Below are 19835 nucleotides of genomic sequence, written 5' to 3' on the forward strand. Positions count from 1 at the left end.
TTTGTGTGGTGGGATCATTGCATAATATTCACCCACTCACCAGCTGATGGACATTTGGGATGCTTCCAGCTTTTGGCGATGACCACAGTCAACTTGCTCTAAATGTTTCTTGTGTGAACATGAGTTTGTGTTTCACTTAGGAATGGGATTGCTGTGTTATATGGAAAGTGATGTTTAATTTCATAAGAAACTGCCCAACTGTTTCTCACCAGCACTACTTGAGTGTTCCTGTTGCTCCAAATCCTTAGCAGCACCTGGCATTATTAGTTGTTTTTATTTTACCCATTCTGAGCAGTATCAGATTTACTTTCTAGGGATGCCATAACAAAACACTGGGTGGCTTAAACAATAGAATTTATTTTCTTATTGTTCTGGCAGCTAGAAGTCCCAGATCAAGGTGTTGGCAGGATTAGTTCCTTCTGTGATATTTCTCTGTGACCTGTAGACAACCATCTTCTCCCTGTGTCCTCCCATGGTCTTCCCTCTGTGTGTGTCTGTGTCCTGATCTTCTCTTCTTATAAGGACACGAATCATATTGAGTTAGGCTCCACCCAAAGACCTCATTTTAACCTAATCACTTATTTGAAGACCGTATCTCCACATATGGTTACATTCTGAGGTATTAGAGCTTAGGACTTCAACATATACATTTTGAGGGTAACATAATTCAGCCCATGACAGATATGCAGTGGCATTTTATTGTGGTTTTAATGTGTATTTCTTGTGATTGATTACTTGCCATCCATATATTTTGTTTGGTGAACTATCTGTTCAAATCTTTTGCCTGATTTTTAATGTTGTTTTTTTCCTTACTGAAGGTTTTTTTTTTTAATCCTCATCTGAGGATTTTTTCCCCCATTTATTTTCAGATAAAGTGGGAGGGAGAGGGGGGGGAGAGAGAGAGAGAGAGAGAGAGAGAGAGAGAGAGAGAGACATCGATGTGAGAGAGATACATTGACTGGTTGCCTCCCACGTGACACTGACCAGGGCCAGGGGCGAACTGCAACCAAGGAACACGCCCTTGAGTGGAATCGAACCTGTGACTATTTGGTCTGCGGGCCAACACACTAACCACTGAGCCAAACCAGCCAGAGCCTGAAGGTTTTTTTATAGCTTGATTGACGTAACATAGACATACAGTAAACTGTTCATATTAATAAGTATACAATTTGATAAACTGTGACATATAGACCCGTGAAGCCATTACAGCAATCAGCATGGTGAAGACATCCATTGCCCAGTTCCCTTGAAATTTTTGGCCATCCCTTCCATCCACCCCTCCTCCTCTCCCCAAGCGCACATTAATCAGCTTTCTATTTTATATAAAGGGACTCAGACAGTATGCATTACTTATTTTTTTAATATATTTTTTTCTTTGATTTTAGAGAGAGAGAGGGAGAGGGAGAGATAGAAACATCAATGAGACAGAATATCAACTGGCCGCCTCCTGCATGCCCTCCATTGGGAATCCAGCCCACAATCTGGGCATGTGCCCTGACCAGGAATCAAACCAGCGACCTCTTGGTGCATGGGTCGACGCTCAACCACTGAGCCACACCAGCTGGGCTGCATTAATTTTTGGATGGCTTTTCTTCACCCATCACAATGCATTTGAGGCTCATTCATGCTATTGCATTTGGTTCCTTTTTATTGCTCAGCAGTATTCCATTAGGTGGTGCAGTCATTCACCCATTCACTTTTTGGGGGCATTTGTTTCCAGTTTGCGGCTATGATAAACATAACCCTAATATACTGCTGGCTGGAATGCAGACTAGTGCATCCACTGTGGAAAACAGTATGGAGTTTCCTCAAAAAATTAAAAATGGAACTGCCATTTGATCATTGATCCCACTTCTGGAAATATATTCTAAGAATCCTACAACACCAATCAGAAAGAATATATGTACCCCAATCTTCATAGCAGCATTATTTACTATAGCCAAGATCTGGAAACAGTCCAAGTGTTCATCAGCAGATGAGTGGATAAAAAAGCTGTGGCACATTTACACAATGGAATACTATGTGGCTATAAAAAAGAAGGCTCTCTTACCCTTTCAGATGACATGAAGGGACCTGGAGAGTATTGTGCTAAGTGAAATAAGGCAGTCAAAGAAAGACAAATACTACATGATCTCATTTATATGTGGAATCTAATGAACAAAATAAACTGACAAACAAAATAGGCCCAGAGGCATGGATGCATGGAACAGAATGACAGATGAGGGGAGGGGATTGGTGGGATGGGAAGAGATTAACCAAAGAACATATATGCATATATGCATAGCCCATGGACACAGACAATAGTGTGATGAAGGCCTGGGATGGGGCAGGGGTAGGGTGGAGGGGGACAAAAGGGGGCAAATGGGGGACATCTGTAATACTCTTAACACTTTTTTGAAAAGCTGCCATGAACTTTCATGTGCATGTCTTTGTGTGAACATATATTTTCATTTCTCTTGGGCAAATACCTGAGTGGAATGCTGGGTCATAAGACAAGTGCATGTTTAACTTCTTAAGAAACTGCCAGTTTTTGAAACTGTCTTCTAAAGGGGCAGTACTGTCCACAGAGTATGGGAGTTCCAGTTGCTCCATATCCTCACCAGCACTTAGTATGGTCAGTCTATTTTTTGTTGTTGTTAATCCTAACCTAAGGATATTTTTTTCCATTGATTTTTAGAAAGAGGGGGGAGAGGGGGAACATCGATGTGAGAGAGACATACCAATTGTTTGCCTTCCCGCACATGTCTTAACCAGGGCCAGGGATGAACCTGCAACTCAGGTACGTGCCCTTGACTGGGAATAGAACTCTCAATCCTTCCGTGCATGGGCTAATACTCTAATCACTGAGCACACTGGCCAGGGCTGGTCATTATTTTAATTTTAGCCATCCTCGTGGGTGTGACGTGGTACCTTTCCACCTATAGCCACTACTTTCCATTGGTAATCAAGGGCTGCCCTGAGCCTCATTCCCCTGGAAACTCTGAGCACCTCTAAGAAAAAAGTAGGAATGAATCAGACAAGCCAACAGGGTTCTCTCACAACAGATTTATTTGCTGAACTTTCATGCCAAGCCTTGATGGACATGCAAGAGGATACAGTCTCAGGACCCATCCAACTGCCAGATATCACCAGATCAAGGCACTTTCCCAACAGCTGGGCAACACCTGGGACCCCATAACCCTAAGCCAATCTCAAAACAGCTGCAGACTAATGCCCAGAGCACACCCTGAGCACCCTTTTGCAGAGGACAGCCTCAGGCTGGCCTGGCCTGGGCCCAAACTCCAAATTCAATCCACCCACCCCTCTCAGACATCCTGGTGACCTGGGATGAGATGAAGGTAGCTAAGAGGGGCCTTCAGCTACCATTCTCCTCACTCACCCAAACACAAGTTTCCAGCCTGCCCAGCAGCAGCACAAGGCTGAGCAGAGTAGGCAGCAACATGTTTAGTAACTGAATGGGCGGCAATGGATGCCAGCATGAGGATGGCCTGATGCTGCCAGGGCCCAACAGTGAGTGCTTGGAGCCCCCTGGACACACTGGACCTCGGAACCCCAGCCCAGCTAGCTGTATTTCTTTGGTTTAGCGGCAGGCCAAAGCCAAGGGTCAGAACAAGCCTTTCCCATCCTCCAAGCTCTGAAGTCTGGCCTAGATGTGTCTAGTGAAGGCCTTCTTTGTGCCAGGTAACTTGTGGGGGTCTCCAACCCACAAACACAAATGATCTAAAACACAAAGCTGTTCTCAAACGCAGTGAACACCCGTCAGGGGCTCTCCTGCTGACTGCACGGTGCTTCTGAGCTTATAAGGCTGGTTCGTGGCCAGCCTCACATCACCCTTGTGTACAGAGAAGGGCCAGGGGACCCCATTATACAGATGGGGAGCGCAAGGCTCAGAGAAGGAGGCACCTTGCCCAGGGATGCCCAGGAGGAGTCAGCAAGATGTGGAAATCACAGCAGCTGCCTCTCAGGAGGTACTTAGGAATCATTCGTCAAATAAATGAATCTCAATGCTGCTTGAAATTCAGAGTCAAAACATAATTTTAGAGGAAATAATAGAACCAAGAATATAACTGCCAGTATTTCTGGCTGGAGCCATTGCCAGGATTCTATGCCCCCCCAAAATTGGACTCTACAGGGGTCCTGCAGAGAAGGACCCCCATTCCTACAAATGCCCTTTACCCTCATACCTCATCTAACCCCTCACATCAGCCCCAGAAGGTGGGCTAATGGCCCCAGTTTGCAGACAGAGAAGTTGAGGCTCTGCGAGGGGACAGTTGAGCCCAGGACACCTCCCCCACCCCCGACTGAGGGTTCTGAGTCGGGGTCTTCTCCCCATCCTCCCACAAGCCCCCTGGGCCACCCCCTAATCTGCCTTCTTGGTCTTCTTCTTCCTGGAGCCCTCACTCAGCTCCTCCTTGGACTTGGTGGCCATGGCTGAGTGTGGTGAGCTGGGCCCACTGCCACCGTGGGCTCCCCCATGGACCCCACCATGATTGTCATGATGATGGTCACCCGCCAAGGTCATCCCAAATAGCACGGGACAGATATAGCCCTCCAGAACATCAAAAGGGGAGGTGTGGGAGTGAGTGGCTGTCAGGAACACCTGAGGAGGAGTGGCAGGGGGACAGAGAGACAGCGAGAGAACAGAGGAGATAGAGAGAAAGCAAGGGGTGGGAGAGAAGGGACAGAAGTCAGTCAGATAAGGTCAGAGGTATCCCAGGCCCAGCCTTCTGGCTGTACACCCTCTCACCCCCAGGAGGGTGACCAACTGTCCCGGGATGTGGAATGTTAGGTGCTAAAACCAAGACAGTGCTGGGCTCACCAAGACAGTTGGTCACTCTCTCCCCAGAAGTGCTCTCACACCTGGGCTCAAGGAGGAGCTATGTTTGGCCTGGAGTCACTTACTCTCTTTTGCTGGCTCATGGTCCCTTCCCAGGGAGCCAGCAGCAGAGTTCCCCAGCTCTACAGGGAGGGAGGAGAATGTGGTCCCTCAAGGCCCCTCCTGGAGGGTGGGGTGACCCCATTCAAGGCCTGATGATCAGACCAGCACCATTCTTGGTCTAGCCCAGGGCTCCAGCATTCTGAGGGTACCTCCCTCCCCTCCATCTTGTCGCTCTACTCTCCACACCCAAGGCACGCAGACCCTGCACACGCCTGCCCCCCTTAGCTTTTGCCTAGGCAGGGCCGCCTGCTGGGCAAACCTTGTTTTCTCACTCCCGTGCCTACCTGCTGGACACTGCTCTCAGTCCCTCCTCCACGCAGGGACCTACTCTCCATCCCCACTTAGGGCTCGCCTTTCTTGAACACCAGAGGATGAGGGTCCAAGCCCCCCGCCCAGGAGGTACGGGTGGGCATGGGTCAGGATGGGAAGGCTTACCTTACAGGACACCATGAACATGGTGAAGATAAAGATGAGACTGGCTTTGGACACTGGGAGCCAGCGGGTCTGCTGGAGGGTGAAGAGTATAGCTCCATACAGGCTGGCCTTGGTGGGGCTGGAGGGGACAGCTATGGTTACCGGGAGGCATGGCTTGGCCCAGGCCTTTGTACTTCGGTCCCAGACCCCCTTCTCTGCCTGCCCCCAGCCAGCCCCAGCCCCGTTGGCTTCCAAGTGTGAAATGAGAGGACTCCCACATGGCGTGGAGGAAGTGGTGTCTCTTTGTGTAGTAGAGGGTTAACTTGACTCAAAGAGATCTGGCCTTTGTATCTGGAGCTTGGGAGGTAACCTCTAAGTCCTGGGAATGTCCTGCGTGACAGGAGTCTTTGTTTACTTGGGGACTTCGGGCCACACCAGATAGTAAGAGTGTGATTTAGGGTGGGGATCTTGGGCCATGTGGCATCAGCTCAACCTCTGGAGGAGCTGGAGGCTGAGGTCAGTCATGCAGGTAGTCAGCTATGTTTGTGTCACTGAGCCCCAGTAAAAACCTTGGACACCAGAGCTTGGAGAAGTTTGCTGGTTGGCCATATTCAATGCATATGGTCACACATGGATGCTAGGAGAAACAGGCACTGTTCACAGAGCTCACGGAGAGGGGACAACCAGAAGTTTGGGCCTGGTCTCTCCCAGATGTTGTCCCACGTGTATCTTACCTTTGCTCATTTTAATATGTATCCTTTCCCTGTTATAAACTATAACCCTGAGTAAAAGGGCTTTGCTGAGTTCTGTGAATCCTAGCAAATCATCAAATCTGAGGGTGCTCTTAGGGACCCCCAAACAGCACACTCCCCTAAGAGCTGGAATTGCAATACATGATTTTTCTTCACTTTCCTTTTCTTGCTTGCAGACTAGGTTTCTAAGATTTTAACTTTTTGCAAGAGACAGACCCATGACTTCTGTTCCTGATGTCTGTCACTCATTGCATGTACTTAAAGATGATCATTCTAACTGGTGTTTCCAAAGCACTTACCAGATACCAGGGCCAGGGGATTACGTCTGCAATTCCATGGAAACCTCACCCTCAGCTGGTGAGGTGGAAATAGAATCTGAGAGGGGAAGCCACTTGCATGCTTAATAGCAGGCAATGCAACTATCTGGGCCCCATTTCTCCCCCAGTGAATTGAGGGTGGGAACAGACTTTTTGTGGAGATGAAATGAGATAAAGCCACACTTTCCAAAGTGTAAAACAACAGGTAATGTTCATTGGTCTATGGGTAAGCCTTTTAATTTTTTCAGATTTTAATGGCTATAGTTTTATTTACTGTGGATTGGGAGAAAATCTAACTAGCCCGAACCTGTGAAGTCTTTTAAAAATATATTAAGCAAATTCTCTCTCTCCTCTCTCTCTCTCTCTCTCTCTCTCACACACACACACTCAAACACATTCCTGCATCTCCCCCTTTTTCCCCAGGTGTGTTTTCCTTGCCTCCCTCTCCCCTAAGCTGCAAGGGCCCTTCTTTTGCCTCTGTAACTTGTTTCCTGAGTCCATTTTTTCCTAGAGCTCACTTCTACCACTGTGACTTTCTAAATAAAAAAAAATATATATTAAGCAAAGTGCAGTGTGAGGTTCCAGGTTGGGTCCTAGCTGCTGCAGTCTGACCCTGCCCGCCCTACTCCATTTAGCTGCAGCCATTCCCCACCCACACTCCACGTCCCATGCTCCCCACCCAACTGTGTACTCCTGCCCTGCAGAACCAGGAAAAACTTGTTTTTTTCTGACTTGACAACTGGCAGAGATGATGGCCTCTGTTCAGAGGCTCCTTCCTTGACAGAAAACTCCTATTCATTCTTCAAAACCCAAATCAAGTGTCTGATTTCCCTGCATCTCTGCCTGCCCCTGCCCACTAGGCGAAATTGTGGTTCCCTCTCTGGCTTCCCCCAGACATATCCTTTGGAAGCTTCTAGAAGGCAAGATCAGGAGCTGAGGCCTCCAAGTTACCAGAAGTATCCAATCCAGGGTCAGGTCTAGGGGGCACAAGAGGAACAGACAGGGAGGACGGGGTACTCACAAGGACATGTGCAAGATCTCGTTGGTCTCTGGCTTCCAAACCCCTCGGAACAGCTGCTCAAAGTTGGACATGAGGGCAACACCAGAGCCTACAAAACAGGATACTTCTGCATGAGCCCACCACCCCCAGCTTCTTTCTTGGCCTAAGTCCCATGGAAGCAGACTCTCTGCTCCTGGAGTCCTCTCCAGAGGGACAATGAGCCTGGGGTATATGATGATTAGTTGCAGGTGAGGAAACATGCTCAGAGTGGGCAGAATCTTACCAAAGGTCACACAGCATATGTGGAGCAAAACAAACATGAAGGAATCAAGCTAATATCCCAACTGAAAGGCTTGGACAAATCTGGTCTGTCTGCCCTGCTGCTCCCAATCCAGGACCCTGAGCTGTGCATCAGGCTTCCAGAGTGCCCCCCACACACAGCTTCTCTCCTTAGGGCTCTGAGCTCTCAATCTGTCTCAAGCCACTTGCCCCCTGGGAGGCATGCTATACTCCTGGGGAATTAGTATTGGCTTCCTGGAGTAAGAATAAGGAGACCCACATGGAGACATAATGGTTAAATTTCAAGGAAGAATCTTTCCTTGGATCCCAAATGCACGTTAAAGAGGCTCAGATTCCATCCCGGGGAGTAGCTGTGTAACTGGGGTTCCCGGTATGTACCACTGCACCAGGGGTTCACAACTGAGGTGATTTTTCCTCCCAAGGAAGCATTTGGCAATGTCTAGAGACTCTTTTGGTTGTCACAACTGGGGAGGTGAGTGTGTTGCTGGTGGGTGGAGGACAGGGATGTTGCTCAACCTCTGACCATTCATAGGATGGCCCCCACCACAGAGAATGAGCCAACACCAAATGTTAATAGTGCCACAGTTGAGAAACCCTGCTTGAGGTATCAGATGTTATTGTTTCATTGTCGTCCTGGTTACTTTTTTTTTTAATCCTCAGCCGAGAATATTTTTCCATTTATTTTCAGACAGAATGGGAGGGGGGGAGAGAGAGAGAGAGAGAGAGAGAGAGAGAGAGAGAGAGAGAGAGAGAAAGGAAGATCAATGTAAGAGAGACACATCGACTGTTGCCTCCCACAGGACCCTGACCAGGGCCGGGGTCCAAACTACAACCAAGGTGCATATCCTTGACCGAAATCTGGTTTGCGGGCCACACTCTAATTGCTGGCCAAACCGGCCAGGGCCCTATTTACCTTTGATAGTTAAATTTCTGGAAGAATCTTCTCATTTACTCTAAAGGTGTTGGCTAATAGGGACCTGGGCTCCTACAGCAGTCCTGATACCCCTTATTCTGGAGCAATGACTGTGCAAGCCTGGGTGCCCAATATGTACCATTGAACAGAGGTTCTCAACTGGGGTGATTTTTGGTTGTCATCATCATGATCCTGTTTACCTTTGACCCAGCCAGTGGCAATCATGATGAACCACCCGTGGTGGTAGTGGTGATGCGCGTGGTGGATGCCCACAGCGATCTTGCGAACTCTCACCACTTCCTTCATAGCCACAAAGATGAGTTTCACAGGCAGGAAGCAGACACACTTGTAAAAGAGGTCCAGGGGACAGAAGAAAATCAGGTACCTTCAGGAGAGAATGCCAAGCATCAGGGGGGAGACAGATTCTGGGGGCCCCCGGGAAGTGATGTTGTATCCAGACCCCTCTTCTTCATGTGCCTGGCTCAGGACAGAGCTGGGCAACAGAGAGCAGTGCCTTCGGGGCCACTGTGGAGGTTGTGCTGCTGGATCCCAGTTCCTCCAACCTCCTGCTTCCCACCTCCTTGGTGGAAGGGTCACCCCTGTCCCCGGCTCTGCTTTCCCACGCCCTGCCAGCTTGGTGATGCTTACCAGACAGCTGAGGCCAGCAGGACACTGGAGTTGTTGCTGAAGTAGTCAATCAGGGGCTCCCCAAGAAGCAGATCAGCCAGGATGTAACTCCCGAAGCAGTGCAGCATGGCACATAGCCAGGATGCCATGGGGTGGCGCCGTGACAGCTCCACTGCTCCTGGGGTTAGGGGGAGTAAAGGGGTGGCATCATAAGTATTTATTTTTTTGTGACTGGCTTATTTAATGTCCTCAAGGTTCATCCACGTTGTAGCATGTGTCAGAATTTCCTTCCTATTTTTTGGGAGGGGTTGTTGTTATTTTAATCCTCACTAGAGAACATGCTTAGAGAGAGGAAGGAAGGGAGGGAAAGGGGGGGGGGAGAGGAGAGAGAAACATCAATTGATATCAATTGGTTGCCTTCTGAACGCTCCCCAACTGGGGATCATACCCGCAATCTAGGCATGTCCTCTTAACTAGGAATTGAACCGGCAACCTTTCTGTACATGGGACGATCCTCAACCAACTGAGCTACACCAGCTGGCTGGGCAAATTTCCTTTCTTTTTAAGGCTGAATAATATTCTACACAGACACAGAGAAGGTATTGTGAGTTGAACTGTGGTCCTCAAAAAGATATATTAACGTCCTAACCCCTGGTACTTGTGAATGTGACCCCTTTTGGAAATAGGATCTTTGCAGATGTAATTAAGTTAAGAGGTGGTCATTAGGGTGGGCTCTAATCCAATGCCTTGTGTCCTTATAAACAGAGGAGATACAGGGAAGGCACTATGAACAAGGAGGCAGACACAGGAGTGATGAAGCTACAAGACACCAAACACCAAGGATGCCAGCCACCTTCAGAAACTAGGAAGACACATGGAAAGATTCCTTTCTTGAACCACTGGAGAAATCATGGCCCCAAAGACATGTTGATTTTGGACTTCTGGTCTCTAGAATTGTGAGATAATAAATGTGTTGTTTTAAGCCACCCAGTTTGTGGTACTTTGTTACAGGAACCACAAGAAATTCATACAGAAGGCCAATGTGAAGATGGAGGCAGAGACTGAAGTGATGTGTCTATAAGCCAAGGAATGCCAAGGATTGCTAGCAACACCAGAAGTCAGAAGAGAGAGGCCTGGAAGGATCCTCCCTTAAAGCCTCCAGAAGGAACCAACCTGCTGACACTTTGAACTTCTGGAAAATAAATTTCTGTCTGGTCAGATAATTGAAACTACAGAAAGAAAAACCACAAATGGGGATGAGTGAGGGAAGACTACTGTAGTTCATAGATACACGCACAGTGGTGACAGTATAAATACAGGGACGGGAGCAATACAGGCTGCTCTTAGTGTGGTAGTCATATCTAGAGAGGAAAGGAAAGAAAGGGGCAGGTTTGGCTATGTTTGTCACTGTATTTCTTTAAAAAAAAAAAGATCTTAAACAAATCTATGTTTACATTTGTTAAGTCTGAGTGGAGGGGACAGAGGTGACCATAATATTTATACTGTGAGTATGAAATAGTTAGTCTTCAAAACCATAAAAAACAAGAGGCCCCCCCCTGAAAGTTGGTAAGCAGGGAGGACATCGGTTGCTCTCCTGCCTCATTGCATTAGACTCCACAGTCTGTACTGATTCCCTTGTGGAGTCCTTACCACCTGCCTCGTCTCTGTTGGCCCTTGACGGGGGTCCAGGAACAGGTCTCTGCCTTGGGTGGGCAGTGGGATGTTCCAGTTGTTCTCTCTAGAAGAACCCACCAACAGGTTCCAGAAGACTCTTAAAAGTCCATGTTGCCCTGGCCAGTTTGGCTCAGCAGTTAGAGCGTTGGCCTGCACACCGGAAGGTCTCAGGTTCAATTCCCAGTTAAGGGCACATATCTGGGTTGCAGGTTCGATCCCCAGCCCCAGCTGAAGTCATTCAGGAGGCAACCAATCAATATCTTTCTCACATCGATGTTTCTCTTTCTCTCTCTCTCTTCCCCCCACCTCCCTTCCACTCTATCTAAAAATCAATAGAAAAAATATCCTTGGGTGAACATTAACAAAAAATAAAAAATAAACAAAAAGTTCATGCTCACAGCAGCACTATTCACAATCACCAAAAGGTGGAAACAGCCCCAGTGTCCATCAAGTGACAAACAGATACAAAATGTGATACATCTATACAATGGAACACTATTCAGCCTTAAAATGGAATGAAGTACTTATTGGAATGATCTCTTTGTAAGGTATATAAATGTCTAATCACTGTATTGTACACATGAAACTAATGTAATACTGTATGTCAATTATAATCGGAAAATGAATTTTAAAAAAGGAGCAAAGTCTTTTATTTTCTTTCATTGTTGATGGAATGAAGTCTTGATAGATGCAACAACATGGATGAATCTTGAAAACATGCTGAATGAAAGAAGCCAGACACAAAGGCCATATGTTGTAGGATTCCACTGATATGAAATGTCCAGAACAGGCAAATCCATAGAGATAGAAAGCAGATCACTGATTACCAGAGGGAGGGGCATGGGGGATGACTGTTGATAGCAATGGGTTTTCCTTTTGGGGTGAAGAAAATATCCTTAAACTTATAAATCAAACGTAGATGGAAATATAACAGTGGGCAAAAGTAGGTTTACAGTTGTGAGTACACAAAACGGGAGTTCATTCTAGTATTATTTATTAATTGTTGTATTATTTATTTGTGTTACAACTGTAAACCTACTTTTGCCCACCCCTGTATATAACATGGCCTTTTGCATTTGTCTCTTTCACTGAACACAATATTTTTTTTATCCTCACTTGAGGACAGTTTTTCATTTAACTCCAGATAGAGGGGGAGCGGGACGGGGGGGAAGAGAGAGAGAGAAACAGCAATGTGAGAGAGACACATCGACTGGTTGCCACCCACACGACCTCAGGGCCGGGGACAAACTGCAACCTACGTACATGCCCTTAGCAGGAACCAAATCTGGGACTCTCTGGTCCACAGGCCAACGCTCTAACCACTGAGCCAAACCGGCCAGGGCAAGTACAATATTTTTAACAGTAATGTTCATTCTTACTGTTGTATAGTATTCCATCATAAAAATAGATCACAAGTTAACCATTCTCTTGAATATACTACATTTTATAACTAGAAAGCATGCTTAAAAGTTGTTTTAGAGTAAATCATCAACACACTCCCCTTTCTCTTCGCCATCCCCACCAACTAACCATGTGACTTTGGGCAAACTAATTTTTCTCTCTGTGTCCCTTTCCTTCTGTCAGATGCAAACCCTTAATCCCTTCTTTGCTCAACTCCTAACAATGGTTGGAACTGCCCTGGCCAGTTTGGCTCAGTGGCTGGAGCACCAGCCTGCGGACCAGAGAGTCCTGGGTTCGGTTCCCGCTAGGAGCACGTACCAAAAAAAAAAATGGTTGGAACTGAATTTTCCCTCCTCAATCTCACCATGGAGTTACAAGTGCCATGTGCATCTTCTCCCTGACCTCAGATTATCCTCATGTCTCAGCATTTACCAAGGTTCTACAGAATTTAAGAAAGCAGAGTGCTTTCTTCTCTGGAGTGTCTGTCTATTTAAAATGCTGCCAGCTGAATGTTAATCCTTCAGAGCAGCTGGTGGGTCCTGCAGGGATCGGGTCAGGTGAGGCACCCATGTTTTGCAGAAATGGATACCTCTGCATTTAAAAATAACCCCCAGGGGTTGAATTCTTTCCAGGGTCTTTCTTGTGCCCTCTGGGGCTATCCCAGGGACTGAGACTGGGAGTCGGGGTGGGAGCCTGGGTTTTGTAGGAGTAAAGCAGGCTCTATGTTTGTACCATGGATAAGTCCTGATAAAAGTCACATGCCTGGGTTTTGACACAGTTGCTCACTCAGGCATGGCCTTGGGCAAATGACTGCTCCCTCCCCAACCTTAATTTCCTCTGCTGTCAAAAGAGAATGAGGCCTGCCAGAGTGGCTCAGTTGGTTGAATGTTGTCCTGTGCACTGAAAGGTTTCAGATTTGATTCTCCGTCAGGGCACATACCTGGGTTGTGAGTTTGATCCCCAGTTGGGGAACATAGGAAAGGCAACCGATTGGTGTTCTCTCTTTCTCTCTCTCTCTCTCTCTCTCTCTCTCTCTCTCTCTCTCTCTATCTCAGCATGGCCTCAAGTGATGATTAAAAAGAGAGAATGAAAGTACCCATTTCACCAAGTTGTATTGATGACTCAATGTGGTGTGCATTATAATCATTATATTTCTTATCATTACCAATACCCTCCTGGCAATCCCAGAAGGATAGGAAGAGTCTCCCCATTGCCATAGATGGGAAGACTGAGGCTGATGGAGATAACCTGCCCGAGGACCCATGGCAAGGCAGGGGCTGAGACACTGTGCTACTGGCTCCTTCCCTTTGCCACACTCCTTGGTTTGGGAGCAACACTCAGAAGCACCAGAATATAAGTTTCAATCCCAGGTTTGCCACCGAAGTTTTCCCCTTTCCCAGCTTCAATCTGCTCATGTACTGTCTAGAGTGACTGACCATCCCAGTTTGCCTGGGACCTAAGAGTTCCAGGGACATGGGACTTTGGGTTCTTGTCTTGGGCAAACCTGGCTGAGTTGGATACCCCAGGGTGCCTGTGAGGATGAAAAGAAATTGCTTAATGCCTAGCAATTATGCGAGAGTTATTTCTGGAACTGAACTGAAATGGAAAGTACCTGTGGGTGGAAATTCTAGTGGATGAATTTATAAAAATCAGCTCTGCCTTAGAAGGAGGAGGAAATCCTGATCAGGTCCCAAATTCCAGCCTTGATGCACTCCATGACATTCCCTCTCCAGGGGTCAGTGTGCTGTCTGTGGATGGCAGGGAAGTGCTAGAAAGTTCCCCAGGGCATTTTCAGCACTGACCCTCATTTGGTGCCATTTAGTTTGAGGTCTACACAAAGGAAGTGCTCTGACAGAGTCTCTCGACGACTCTAAATCCTCTTTTCCTGAGCCTTCAAGCACAGCTCTCTGCCTCAGTTTCTTTCCCTGCCTTGCAAGGTTGGAGGATGAGCAGCCCTCCATGTTCAAAAAGCTTACAGTTCAAACCAGAGATCAAGGAAGGGTTCTCTTAGCCCACACAGAAGTTTTTAAATGTTCCAACTGCAGCCAAGATGGCCTTCAGTAGGTTAATAATTAAACTGGGTACATCCATACCATGGAATATTACTTAATACTAAAAGGAAATGAGCTATCAAGTCATGGAAAGATGCAGAGGAACCCTAAATGCATATTACTGAGTGAAAGAAGCCTATCTGAAAAGGATATAGACAATATGAGTCTAACTCAATGACCTTCTGGAAAAGGTAGAACTATGGAAACAGTAAAAAGATCAGGGATGGGTGGGGGTTCAGGGTGAGGGGTAGGGAAGAGTGATGAATAAGTGGAGCACAAGGGATTTTCAGAGCAGTGAAACTATTCTGTATGATGCTATAATGTTGAATACATGTCATTATACATTTGCTGAAATTCATAAATGTACAACACCAAAGATTCCTAATGTAAACTATAGACTGGTTTATAATGATGTTGAAAATCTATGATAATAATGATTAGATGATAATAACAATGTTGATAATAATGTTGGTTCACTGATTGTAACAAATGGACCACTCTGGTGGAGGATGTCAATGGTGGGAAAGGTTATGTGTGTGTGTGTGATGGGGGTGATCAGTGAGTACGTGGAAACTGTAGTTTCAGCTTAATTTTGATCTGGATCTAAAACAACTCTAAAAAATGAAGTCTATTCATTTAAATAAAAGAGAAAGGGGAAAAAAAGTGTCCCAACAGTCAAATCACATTTCCAGCTTCCCTTGAAAAACCAGTTCTGAGGGTTCCAGCCCCAACCAGGTGGAGATGAGCCTAGCTGAATCTCACCTGGGCATAGTCCCCACCTGGCTGGTTTATTGCTTCCCATATATCACCTGCTTGGCCCTTGATAGCACTGGAGTTTGAGATTCAGATCAATGGTTCTCAACTGGGAGCAAATATTTGGGACACTAGCAATGTATGGGGACATTTTCAGTTATCACAATGGGGTGTGCTACCAGCATCTAGTGGACAGAGGCCAGGGATGCTATAAAACATCCTGAAATGCCCAGGACTGCCCTCACTGCAGAGAATGACCTGGCCCTGACCATCACTAGTGCTGAGGTTGGGAAACCCTGGTGCAGAGAGCTGGGGAACTTTAAAACATCTGAAACTGCCCTGGCCGGTTTGGCTCAGCGGTTAGAGCGTCAGCCTGCGGTCTGGAGAGACCCGGGTTCGGTTCCCGCTAAGGGCATGTACTTCGGTTGCAGTTTGTCCCCGGCCCTGGTCGGTTGTGTGGGTGGCAGCCACTCGATGTGTCCCTTTCACGTCGATGTTTCTCTCTCTCTCTCTGTTCCTCTCTCTCCCCACCCCACTCTACCTGAACAAAAAATGGAAAAATGTCCTTGGGTGAGGATAAAAAAAAAAAGAAAAAAACAAAAAACATCTGAAACTAATATAGTGTCTGTCAACTGTAACTGAAAAATACATTTTAGAAAATGTTTAAATGGCATAAGATAAAAGCATTTTATAAAACACATTGTATTGGCAAAAGTATAGGAAATAAACATATTTCAATTTTCCAAGTCCAACAAAATAAAATACTAATGCTGGTGCTACCACCCATGATTCTGATTTAAATAATAGAGGGTCAAGAGTTTAAAAAGCTCCCCAGGTGGGTCTGATTTGAGGACCACTGGTCTGAAAAGTTCTTTGAATGGGTCAGGCTTCAGGTAATCAGAATTGTAATTCATTCATTCCTTTAATCATGCAGCCAGCACCCACTGCTTCCTCCTGTCTTCTTGCATAGAGCTGAGGGTCCTGGAGGTGAGCCAGGCCCAATGCTCCCTGCCCCCTGAAGCAGCTCTTGGTTTAATAAGGAGCTCCAGCCTCTTATAGTTCATCACTTCTCGAATGTTAGTGTGCTTATAGGGATCTTATTTGAATGCAAGTCTGGGTTGGCATTCTGCACTTCATAACCAGCTCCCAGAAACATGGTTGCTGTTCCTTTGAGGACCACACTCTGAGCTTCATCTTCATTCTCAGGAAAGCCTGATCCATAAAATGCCTGCATCTCAGGAAACACATTCCCTCACTGCCTTAAAAATAATTGTAAGTACCTCTCCCAAGTGCCTTAGACCCTACCATTGATAAAATTCTCAATAGATCTTCACAACAACTAGGAAAGGGAGTCCAGGATTATTTTACCAATGAGCCCATTTCACAGATGAGCAAACTGAAGCTCATGGAGACTTAGTAAGCAGCCTGTGCAAGAGGCAGAAACACTCCTAATTTGGAGATTTTTTTCCCTTCAAGGCAGCTTGGCTTTCATCTTTAAGAGTGCTACCTGTGCAATTGCCCAGGACCTGGTGCTCAGAGGGCCCTGCATTCAGTTTGATGTTCTGCTGTGACTTTGTTGAAATTCTTAATTTCTGAACAAGGAAGCCTGCAAATTCTGAAGCTGCTCCTGCAATCAGTACATGGATTCTGAGAAGAAATCTTTACAGAGGCTCAGCAGTACCACCAAACTGGGAGGGTGGGGAGTGGGGGTGCTAAGAGCTAAGTCTAACGCTTCTCTTTTCTAAGGAGAGTAATTCTAGTGATTCTTAGGATCAAGCAGACCTGGGTTGGGATCCCAAGGCCAGTATCTAGAGGACTAGAGGCTCATTGCGTATGTAAATTAGCTTAACCTCTGTTTCCTATTTCCCCAATTACAAAAGGTGTAAGTTGAACTGGGCAGGGGTTTCTCAACCTTGACAGCAGACAGCAATCACTGGGGGAGGAGAACTTCAAACATGGGGATACCAGAGCCCCACCCCAGATATTCTGAATCAACTGGAGGGTTTAAGAGCCCCCAGGAGGTTCTAACATGCAGCTAGGCTTGAGAACCATAGAACCCTCTCAATCTTCAAGAATCTTCAAGAACCTTCAAGCTCCTGTACTTGTAGTTCAGATGACTTCCTCTGTGACTCCAGTAGGAATGTTCTGACCCCTCCTGCATACTCCCAGCCAACCTGGAGACCCCTTTCCTCCAGACACCTGTTGTCCTACATTCCTAGGAGGCTCCTGCTCCACAGTTTGAGATTTCCCAAGGTGTGTGGGGTTCTGTAGTCACCTTGGGACTGGCCTGAGACACCAGGAATTCATCCCTATACAGGAAATACAGACCCGTGGTCATGCTATGACAATACAAAGCTTATTTTGCATTACAAAGTAACTGCTCTATAGAAAAGCTTTTTAAAAAATAGGCTCTGGCCTGTGGACTGGCAAAAATAAAATGGAACAAAAACACTTGGCAAGCAGAGTATAATCTTATTTGCATAAGATCGTGGGTTTACATCATAATTCTGGGGGTTATAAATGCAGAGAAGAGAGGTCTGGAAGGGTGGCCACCACATAAACTGTAATTCTCTCTTTTTACCTTTGTGCTTTTCAGTTTGATTTTAAATTATATAGAAGCACCTATTTTTGTCATTTAAAAGATAGCTATTTCCATTCTGAGACGAGAATATAGGGGTAATTTACATCTAAGTGGGAGAAAGGATCACAAAGTTTTTGGTGATTAATCTTTTTTCTAAAGCTGAATTCTACTGTCCATTTAGTTTGCTGGTGTACTAGAATAATTAAAATACTAGGAGAACAAGAAATATTTGGCAAACCTATAAAAATAGAACACATTCTGTGGAGACCATTTACCCTTATTTTTATTGTGTGTGTGTGTGTGTGTGTGTGTGTGTGTGTGTTTAAATTCTAGAAGATGGGTTTTCCCCTCTTGGATTCCATGGGGTTCTGGAGCTGGTGGGAGAAGGCTGACCCCAAATTACCCCACCTAGGGCCGGTTCTGCTCAGTAAGTGGAAAGGATGGGGGCCAAGGTCGGAAGAATTCAGGCAGGGAGCAGAGATCCAGCCCAGCCTCCCTGAGGGGAAAGGAGAGGAGGTAGCCTCATAGCTGCAGGGGGAAGGGGGCACCGGTGTCACTTTCTCTGAACCTGACCCCGGCATGACCGGTCCTTATATAGACACTCAGCTGCCGCTCTAGTTCCCTAGCCAAGGGCAAGGAGGGAGGTCACTGCTTAGGGCGGCCAAGACAGCGCCCACCCTCGCCTATCCCCTCACCACGACCTACGCCCCTTACTCAACTTCAAGCGACCTTCCCCTACTAGGACCCCTGACCTTCTCTCCCTGCCCCCTCCGCAACACCTGTTCCCCCTCTGAACTATCACGCTTCTCTCCTTCCCTCCAGTCCCCATCTGCTTCCCCTCCCCCAGCCCTAACATCCAGAGAGGCTTTTCTCTTTGCTCTCCCTCACGTTTCTCCCCCTGCAAACCCCAGTACGGGAGAACCCCACGATCCCTGCACCTGTCTGCTCCCGAACCCGTCCCTGGGACTGTCCCCCCATGATCCAAGGCTTCTCCCTCCTCGAACCCGCCCGGCGATGCCAGGCCCCTCCAACCCCCCCGCCCTGGCTCACCTGGCTCATACTTGAGGTAGAGGATGGAGACGATGAAGTAGCTGAGGTCGAAGACCGGGAAGAGCGGCACCCGAGAGAAGCTGAGCGCCAACTCGCCCAGGCTTAGCGCGGACAGCAGTTCCATGGTGCGCGCCGGGTCCTACCCCAGCCCCCAGCCCGGTGCGTCCCGCCGCCCGCGATCCAGCGACTGCGCCCCCCCCTCGCCGCTGGGTCCGCCCACATCCGCCAGGCCCCGCGCGAGAGGAGGAGCGACAGCTGTCTGGGGGTGGGGGCTGTCCTGTCTCAGGGAGCCCGGCGGTCAGGTGTTCCCTACTTTGTCCCTCCTCTGGGCCATCACGACCCCATTCAGCCCAGCAAGGTGGGGTGCTGACCCCTGTGGAGTGACTTGGGCAGGGGAGCTGTCCTTTGTGGGAGAGGGGGGTCCCTCACACGTGGAGCCCACCCAGGTGAGATGGATTAGTCGGGACCGCGTCCAGATGGAGCTCGATGAGGACCCACATTCTCTGGAGTCATTGGATCGGGACCTCCATCCCTGGGGCCTGATCAGGGGAGAACTCCACCCTCCCGTGCCCTTGGGGGTCCCTTCAGTCAGGATCTCGTCCTCTATACAGCTGTCACAACCCCAGTCTTCCATGTGGCTCCATAAGTTACGACCTCCGTCCCCCACGGGGACCTCCGTCCTCCAAAGGGACCTCTCGGTAAGGAACCCCCGCCACCGGTAGTGGGGATTCCCACCTCTCATGGGACCCAGGAGGACCCTCCTCAATCAGTTGGGGCGTCCATCCTCCGGAGAGCCCACTGCATCAGGACCCATTCCTCTGTGCAGCTCAGTGGTCAGGGGCGCCGTTTCTCCGGAAGCCCCATCTGAGACTCCAGTCCAGAAGAGAAAGCCGCGGAGCTAATTCTCCAGAGCGCAGATCCCTAACGCCTGCGCGGCACACCTCCAACAAGTGACCTAATCTTTGTCTCCAGATGGCCCCGCCCGTAGGTGACGTACCTCGCTCCCCCCCGCCCCTTCCCCGCTACGCTAGGCCTCTTCAGCGAGTAAGGGCGCTTTCTCTTC

General features: G+C 47.7%; 1 protein-coding gene across 1 annotated transcript; it reads right to left on the reverse strand.

The window, feature by feature from the left end:
* Positions 1–3033: 3033 nt before the first annotated feature.
* On the reverse strand, positions 3034–19705 carry TMEM38A (transmembrane protein 38A). The gene is made up of 6 exons (XM_036241764.1): positions 18773–19705; positions 9284–9440; positions 8836–9020; positions 7444–7531; positions 5375–5492; positions 3034–4600 (listed from the first exon to the last, which is right to left on the reverse strand). The coding sequence occupies exons 1-6, from the start codon at positions 18894–18896 to the stop codon at positions 4361–4363; spliced, it is 912 nt and encodes a 303-aa protein (XP_036097657.1). The 5' UTR covers positions 18897–19705; the 3' UTR covers positions 3034–4360.
* Between the last annotated feature and the right edge of the window lie 130 nt (positions 19706–19835).

The sequence above is a fragment of the Molossus molossus genome, unplaced genomic scaffold (genome assembly GCF_014108415.1).
Source record: "Molossus molossus isolate mMolMol1 unplaced genomic scaffold, mMolMol1.p scaffold_m16_p_4, whole genome shotgun sequence".
Taxonomy (NCBI): Eukaryota; Metazoa; Chordata; class Mammalia; order Chiroptera; family Molossidae; genus Molossus; species Molossus molossus.